Below are 9139 nucleotides of genomic sequence, written 5' to 3'. Positions count from 1 at the left end.
CTTAAAGATTAAAAATTCAGTTTTAAAGATAAAAATTGTTTTTATAAAACTGATTTTCGGATAAAGCTCAAGGACTCCTATTGCTTAGGAGTAGTGGCTAAATATATCCACGTTCATTTATAGTTCATGGGATCTTGGGACATGATGTGAAACGTGTTCCTTAGGGGAAGGAACATCATGGGTTAATGGACTAAACATGTACTCTAGTTTTAATCCCACGTTCTTCATGATTAACACTATAAATATTGAAGTTTAGATAAGTTCCAAAGTGTGTCTGACTAAGTAATTAAGTGATTTTAACTAATTAAGTGTCAGTGCCTTCATTCTCTCATAATAGCCATTTGTTCTTTGCCTTCTTACTCTAATTCCACTAAGCTTATTTCGATCAATTGTATTTTGGTTTTTGAGGTAAGGGAACTTTGAGTGAAGTTCTGTAAGAGAGAGGCTTTGAGTGAAGCTTGTATGTGTGATAAAACTTCGAGTGAAGGTTAGAGGAACTGCTGTTAAGGGAACAGTGGCTCAGGAACTTGAGTTTAGGAACTCAAGGTGTGGCTCGAGAATATAATTAGGTTGTAACAAAGTTGTTTGGCCTAATTAGTGAAAGTGTTGAGTTGAAAATCCCTAGTGGTCGAGGTTGTTTCTTCTTGTTGGGCCCAAGAAATTTTCCTCGTAAAAATCCTTGTGTTCCTCTAGCTTGTTTATTCGTTTAAGTTTTAATTTCCGCAAAAAGTTACGTTTATTTCTACACCTACAATTCACCCCCCTCTTGTAGTGTTCCTAGGGAAATAACATATCTCCTTCTTCCCCCATCTTCTTCGGTTCTTCCCATATCTCGCACAAAAAAAGGCCAATTCATCACCGAAAAATCTGCTATGCAATCTCAAAGAATCATTCAGATCTTCCAAAAAAAGGAGGGAATTATTAGCGAGAAATTTGAAGTGAAATTAAGTGAAAAAGCAATTGACGATTTCCCTCCTTTTTTGGCGGTAAGTGTTACTTTAGTTGATTGTTTGCTTGTATAATTCATTCAATTATACAAAATCACGCACAAGATAATTGAAATTCCTAATTTTTCGAAATCATAATTTTTTTTGCAGAGCGTTCAATATTCATTGATACTGAATTCGAAGAAGGAGTTTGCTTTTAACACCCTGAATTGCACCGTCGTAATATTCAAGTAAATTTTTTTTTGCAAAGTGTTCAATATTCATGTTTTCATGTAATTTTATCTAATATATACCAACTAGAAGCCATTTCAATTACTTAACGTAATTTTATCTAATATATATCATGGCATTAATCTGGACTACTTTGATGCAGTGGGATAACTGTGAAGATCGAATTGCTGTTATTGGTTTGGGCTTCACAGCTGTCATTGCATTCTGGGCATCACTAAATTTGGTTGCGGTAAGCACCATAGATATTTCTTGTGTTATATGAGATTAAGATTTAGAGTTGCTAGTGAGAAAATTTGGAAACTTTGCTTCGGAGTTGTGTTGAGAAGATTAAAGAGCCTTTTGCAGTCTTATATTTTGCTTGAATTAGGATCACATGAGTTGATAATACCAAGAATGAGTGCACACTTATTATCTACTTTCTGGTTTTTGATGAATTTACGACCATAGATGCTCAACAAACATGGTAGACTAGCGTGGAGATGAACAAGACTTGCCTGACAAGGGAAGATAATTTGAATGTTATAAGAAATTAGGCATCTCTCTTTTAGTTGTTTTTATCTTCTTCCTTACAAATTGCCTCACTTACATGTAATACTAAATGTTTATGCTACCAAATTATAATATGCTGTAACGAACTTACATCCTTATCCTAAAAATTGTAGATAGGCATACTGTATGTAGTGATTCTAGCATATCTGATTGTCATAAAATGTTAGATTAGAAAATTCAGATTTAATTTGTTACGAAGCTGCATTTTAACTGACTGAAATTGATTTTTTATTTATAATCATGTTTGCTAGGTTTGATGATTTTACTTTGAAATTTGAGTTTGTTGGATTTCCATCTTATGAAATTTGAGTTATGCCAACAGTTGTAATTATTTAATAGTTTCGTACATGACTAAATTATTGATCTACTTGGATCAAAGGTAGGACACTATGGAATCATATAATCGTGACTGGATGCTATGCAAGAAAAATGACCCCAAGTATAGAACTGGTGTGAAAAGTTCTTAGAGTTTGCTTTTACACAAGGAAAAGGAAACCAAGTTGTGCCATGTCCTTGTGTGAAATGCAACAATGAGAGGAGGAAAACTAGGCCGGAAATAGAATTAGATCTACTAAAGTTTGGGATTGTTAAGAGTTACACACGTTGGGTACGACATGATGAAAGCTTTGAATGCCAAGTTGATGCAAATGATTTAGATGACTCGCATCAAAATGTAGAGCATAATTATATGAGTGACATGTTGTATGAAGCATTTGGAATGGCGACACAAGAAGTAGATGCTGAGGTTGGAGAAGCTGTGGATGCAAAGGCTAAGGTTGGTATTCGAGGAGATCCAAGTGAAGAAGCCAAAACATTTTATAAATTAATGGAAGACCTTGAGTTGCCGTTATATCCAGGCTGTAAAAACTTTTCAAAGTTGTCCTTTCTGCTTAAGTTATTTCACATTAAGTGCTTAGGGGGGATAACAGATAAAAGTCTTTCTATGATTCTTGATCTTTTCAAGGAAGCATTGCCAGATAATAACACTTTGCCAGAATCCTTCTACGAAGCTCAAAAGACGGTAAAAAAGTTGTCTCTTAACTCCATCAAGATTGATGCTTGTCCCAATAATTGCATGCTATTTTGGAAAGAGCATGCTAATGCGGATGAATGTATAAAGTGTCATGCATCAAGATGGAAAAAAAAGGAACAAGGGAATGAAAATCCCACTACATAACCTAATCCCAAAAAGCTTCCATGTCAGACAATGAGGTATTTCCCTTTAATACCCAGGCTTCAGAGAATGTTTATGTCATCTAAAACTGCCGCTAGTATGAGATGGCATTCAGATGAACGTCAGAGTGACGATGGGGTAATGACACATCCAGCCGATTCAAAAGCTTAGAAATCATTTGACGATAAATATCCATATTTTGCCTTTGAAACACGAAATGTTCGCCTTGGTTTAGCAAGTGACGGCTTCAGTCCCTTCAGGAATGGACATATTCCCCATAGCACATGGCCAGTGGTTCTAATACCATATAATTTGCCTCCATGGCTTTGCATGAAACAACATTCTCTGATTTTGTCCACGCTCATTCCAGGCCCTAAGGGACCTAAGAAGAATATTGATGTGTATCTCCAACCTCTAATTGAGGAACTAAAGTTGCTTTGGCATGTTGGTGTGGAGACGTATGATGCCTCAAAAAAAGAGAAGTTTAGGTTGTTCGCTTCTTTGTTATGGACTGTTAGTGACTATCCTGCTTATGGTGATCTCTCTGGATGAAGTACAGGAGGAGAAAAAAGTTGTCCTACTTGCAACAGTGACACATCTTCAGAATGGCTAAGAAATGGGGGCAAGTACTGTTACATGTGTCATCGCCGATTTCTACCCATTGATCATGAATGGAGGTACGATGGGGCATCTTTTGACGGCACACATGAGATTAGACCAAAGCCAAAGGAGTTAACGGGTGAGGAAGTGCTTGAACAATTAGTGGATGTTGAATGTGTTACATCTTTTGAGACTCCTACTAGGAAGAGAAATCGACGCAAAGATCAAAAGAACAAATGCAAAGCAATATGGAGAAAAAAGAGCATTTTCTATGAGTTGCGTATTGGAGTAGTCTTCTAGTGCGTCATAATTTAGATGTGATGCAAATTGAGAAGAATGTTTGTGAGACCTTACTTGCTACGTTGCTTGACATAGAAGGGAAAAGTAAGGACAATCTGAATGCACGACATGATTTGAAGGAAATGAAAATTAGAAAGTCCCAGCATGCTAAAGAACGAGACGATGGTAGTTGGGAGATTCCCCGGCTCCTTACACGTTATCCTTGGAGGAAAAAAAGAAGCTATGTACCTTCCTGACGAGTGTCAAGTTCCCTGATGGCTATGCTTCAAATATCTCCCGAAATTCATTGCCGAGAGATCGCAAATTGGCAGGTTTGAAAAGCCATGACTACCATGTCATTATGGAGCATCTTTCCTCTTGCTAACGTGATTGGCCGAAGTCACTGTCCACACCACTTATTAAATTGAGCTCATTTTTCAAGGAGTTGTGCTCTAAGACATTGAATGTGAAAGACTTAGAAATAATGGACAAGGAAATAGCCGTCATCCTATGCGAGCCAGAAAAGATTTTCCCATCGGCTTTCTTTGTGATTATGATTCACCTGTCGGTACACCTTGCAAAAGAAGCAATGATTGCAGGACCCGTTCAATATCGTTGGATGTACCCTATTGAGAGGTATTTAGCTTAATATAGTTTGGAAGATAAAACATCAAAATTTATTATCTTCTTGACTTGCTTGCTTAGTTTAGTTGTTCCTCTTGTGTAGGTATTTATGTAAACTGAAGAGGTACATTCGTAACAAAGGGCATCCTGAAGGGTCGATAGCAGAAGGCTATCTTCTAGAGGAGTGTCTGACATTTTGTTCAAGATACATGGAGGATATTGAAATACAATTCAATAAGGAAGATAGAGTCTATGACTGTGATGATCATGGTGATGCTGACGATCGATTACCCATTTTTAAGACAAGTGGTCGAGCGGTCGGGAAAGTCACACCTCGATCATTAACAACACAAGAATGGGAGGATCTCCATTTTTATGTGCTCAATAATTGTGAAGAAGTAAAGCCATTCATTGAGTAAGTTTTAGTGTTCTACAATCATACCATCTACATATATGCTAAGTTTTTAATTCACCATTATTGTCCTATTTTGCACTAGTGAGTATGAGCGTGAAGTTTTAAACACAACAAAGATGACAATCGCTAGGAAGCGCAAGTTCATTCAATGGTTCAAACATCGAGTAAGATAAAATAACGAGAAATTTGCCTCCCTCATAGGTCATCTTATGTCTACCTATTTACGTATATAAGTTGGAATAATGATTGGTGCAGGTGACTTCTTTAGCTCAAGAAAAGCATCCTGATGTGACTGAACATTTACAGGCCTTAGCGGATGGCCCAAACCATGTTGTAGCGACTGTGAACTGCTACATGGTAAATGGTTCTATGTTCCGCACAAAGGACAATGAAATGGAAAGAGAGACACAAAACAGTGGGATTGTTGTGTTGGGGGAAAATGATCTTGAATATTACGGTCTGCTGCGCGAAATCATTGGAGTACTGTACACAGGAGGAAATCGTGTCACTTTGTTCATGTGTGATTGGTGGGTGTTCATAGCATGGGCGAGGTAACTAAGATTGCTTTGAATTCATCAGTGTCAATATTGGAAAGGTGTTGGGAAATGATCCCTACATTTTAGCTTCACAAGTTGGGCAAGTGTAATGTTCAGGACGTTGCGAAGCCAAATTGGAAGGTTGTAGTGAAGGCAAACCCAAGGAACTTCTACGATGTTCCTGAAATACTGTCCAAGATAGCATTGGGAAACAACGAAAGTTAATGGTTTGGCTTTTTTTTTTTTTTTTTTAAATTATCCATTATAGGGATTTAATAATTCCATTTATATTGATGAGTTGTTAAACCATTTGTATTGAAATTTTATGGTAGTTATTATAATTTGTCTGTTTGTTTGAAATTTATGGATATATCAACTTAGATGTTATTTCCATTCTTTTTCTGCTACGAAATTTTTATGGTAGTTATTATAAATTTGTGTTGTTTGTGTAGTAGATGATAATGTTTTTTGCAAGCGTTTTTCTCGGTGTTGGGAGTTTTTCATGAAAATGCCAAACCAAGTGGAAAGACATCCAGGAAAAATGTTGAGGCCCAACAAATGAGTACGAGAAGCTGAGACTTCAAAGGATTGAAGCTAACAAGACAAAGCTGGAGAATCTAGGTGTGAAGCGCATTATGGCTAGCATGAGTAGTTTAGTGGATAGCACGAAGGAGAAGAAGGAGGTGAGCAGGATCAAGAGTAAAGCTACCTTAGATCAAGATAGTGACTACTCACCGGAGGATGATATTTCGGATGATGGAAATGATGAGGAAGCCACTATTGCAAGAAAAGGAAGGTATGTTGAGTTAGATTTACAAATTTCTTTTTACTGATTGAGGTTGCATATGTGCTCTTAGTATTGCAAATGGCTATGTTTGATATGTTCTTATTATGTGTGACAAGGAAGGGAGGACAAGGTAGGGAGGGTATTGAGGGGGTGGGAGTGGCTGTGAGAGGGCAGGGAGGGGTGGGGATTAGTTGTGGCAGGGTAGGAAGAGGGTGGGGAGTGGCTGTGAGAGGGCAGGGAGGGGTGGGGATTAGTTGTGGCAGGGTAGGGAGGGGGTGGGGAGTGGCTGTGAGAGGGCAGGGAGGGGTGGAGATTAGTTGTGGAAGGGTAGGGAGGGGGTGGGGAGTGGCAGGTGGGAAGTGCAGGCAGTTGAGGCAGTAGGCAGTGAGTGCAGTGGGCAGTGTGGGGAGTGGCAGATGGGTGAGGGCAGTGAGCAGTGAATGTGTGCAGTGACAGGGAGGTTGGGAAGTGAGTGTGTGCAGTGAGTGTGGGGAGTGCAGGGCAGGGAGAAGGTGTGTGCAGTGAGTGTGGGGAGTACAGGGCAGGGAGGGGGTGTGTGCAGTGAGTGTGGGGAGTGCAGTGCATGGAGGGGGACACTATCCTAAAATTGGACACAGGTGCATGGACAATAGACTATTGCTAAAAGTGCAAACAAGAAATAACAATGTATAAACATGGCCATGGCAATATATGAGGCACCTGAACATAACCCTAAATAATAAAAAAGTTCGAGAAAAAGTTGCACATTACATAAGTCACTCAAATCATAAATTAGGGTATGTACAGCAGAATCACTAGTAGAAAACTTACTTGCTACGTGGTACACTCATGTTCAGCTAGTTTTTTAAGCTGAAATGTCAGAACATAGAAGTCTACATATTCTGCAAGAAGATTATACCTCTTTTCAAAAGTAGCAGAGGTATATGTGCTTCTTCAATAATTCTTTGTGCGTTGCTTAGTTAGATGATATATGAAGAAGTTAGAAAAATTAGTAGGTCTGGTACATTTGTAACTGCATAAAGGGTTCATACACTTGTAACTGCATACATTTTTGATACACTTGTAACTGCATACATTTGTAACTGCATATATTTTTGATACACTTGTTTTCTGCATCCTGAGATGATCTTTAGTTAGATGCATCTACATTTTGCTATTTGAAAATGGCAGGCACATAACAAGGACTGTGCGAATAAGGGGACGAAAAGGAACTTCATTTTACCGGGTGCAATCGGTTGTTTGTTGACGCAGAGCAAAAACGTCCAAGGGAAAGGAAACAAAGGGGGAAATGTGCAGCTAACATCAGCCCTCAAAGTCTTGAAGAAAGGTTCACCTTTTAAACCACACTTATTCCATTTATGAAAGTCATTAGATTTAGTTTCATTCTAATATCTTAGTTGCGAAATCACTGCAATACAGCGATCACTAGTCAGCAGGAGGCGGAAGTTCAAGACAAGATGGACTTCGATGAAGGTATACTAGTCCATATGTATAAATATAGGATTTAATAACAGAATACCTATGATAAATGAACTTATGTACTTCTAGGCATTATAGTGTCTGATATTATTTAATTTCTCTACAGAAATGAAAGAGTCCGGTGAAATTGGGAAGGCTGATGTGGGAGATAGTGAATTTCATGAGCGAGAAAGTGATGGAATCAATGCAAGGGAATCCCAAAAAGCAATTGACCAAGAAGGTGTGTTTAAAGAGCCATTGCCTTTCTTTCCTTTTTTTGATTGATGAATGTGTTAGCTTCCAAGAGAATTGATTTGAAATGTAAAGTGTGTTTTTTGACGGAAAATTGAAATTTGGGTCAGAAGGCTCGATGGAGAAGAAAGGCGAAAGCATGCTAACAGGAGAAAAGGAGGCATCTAATGAAACAGGTATGGTTGGCTCATTTATTTAAAGACATGCCCTACGCCTATTTTTTAAGACAATATTTATTTTTATTCAAATTAACAATGTCAGGAAAGGGAAAAATGAAGAAGTAATATAAAACCAAAACACCAAGAGGTCCTACAAGAAATTTACAACTGGCTAAAATGAGACCCGGTGAGAAGATAAAGGTAGATTTTGATGTCAGTGGTCAATCAATAGGTGTCAACAGAGCTAAGCTGTCAAGTTACTGTGGTTCCCTCGTCAGAGATCCTCTGAATGCGCCACTTTATCGTATTGAAGAATTTTCACAAGTTCCACAAGAGAATAAGGAGAAGATGTGGAAGCTCATTTTGGTAGAACAATACTTCCACAAACATTGATAATTCTTCAATATCTTTTACGAACTTTATTTTCTAATTAGAACATTTTTCATGTGCAGGACAAATTTGATATTGGGCTGGATGATGTTAAAGATCAAGAGGAACGTGAAAAGAAAAGAAAAGATAAGAGGAAGTATATCATGACATCTTTGAACAAGAAGTATCGGAATTTTCGTGCACGTTTGAAGAGAGAATATTGTGACACTGAAGAAAATGATGACGACAGACTGAAAGAAGATGATAGGCCCCCAAGTGTTGACGAAAAAAACTGGGAGTGGCTTGTATCATACTTTGGCACTCCAGACTTTCAGGTTAATGCACCCTTGTACATTGCATAGATTTCTTTATTTATTTTCAATTTTTATCATTTCACACAATTGTAATTTGTTTATATTTGAATTTAATAGAAAAAGAGTCGCAGAAACATTGAGAATAGGTCATACCTTGATGCCGGACATACGGCAGGAACAAAAAGTTTTGCACAAAAAGCACAAGATATGGTAACATGTGTTCTTTCACCATTCCTGTCCTAATTTTTGGAATAGTTACTTAGGTTTATTGTTTGCCATTCCTTCAATTTGAATGTGACAAAGTAATGCCAGGATTATTGGAATTGTACGAGGAGACTCATACTAGAAGCGACAAAACACCTGTAACTCAATCGGCACATGACACCATGGTAACGATTATTCAAACTGGATTTTTTTTGGTTGTATTTGAAAGTATATTCCTACTT

The 9139-nt window shown here is 37.9% G+C and overlaps 1 protein-coding gene across 1 annotated transcript; it reads left to right on the top strand.

The window, feature by feature from the left end:
- The first annotated feature begins 1290 nt into the window (after positions 1-1290).
- On the top strand, positions 1291-3801 carry LOC125492859 (uncharacterized). Its single transcript, XM_048635595.2, has 4 exons — positions 1291-1407; positions 2173-2839; positions 3272-3359; positions 3456-3801. The coding sequence occupies exons 1-4, from the start codon at positions 1291-1293 to the stop codon at positions 3799-3801; spliced, it is 1218 nt and encodes a 405-aa protein (XP_048491552.2).
- Positions 3802-9139: the final 5338 nt, after the last annotated feature.

Source organism: Beta vulgaris, chromosome 8 (assembly GCF_026745355.1).
Source record: "Beta vulgaris subsp. vulgaris cultivar EL10 chromosome 8, EL10.2, whole genome shotgun sequence".
Lineage (NCBI taxonomy): Eukaryota > Viridiplantae > Streptophyta > Magnoliopsida > Caryophyllales > Amaranthaceae > Beta > Beta vulgaris.
Note: the sequence above shows the minus strand (reverse complement) of the source record. Positions and strands in the feature narration are given on the sequence as shown.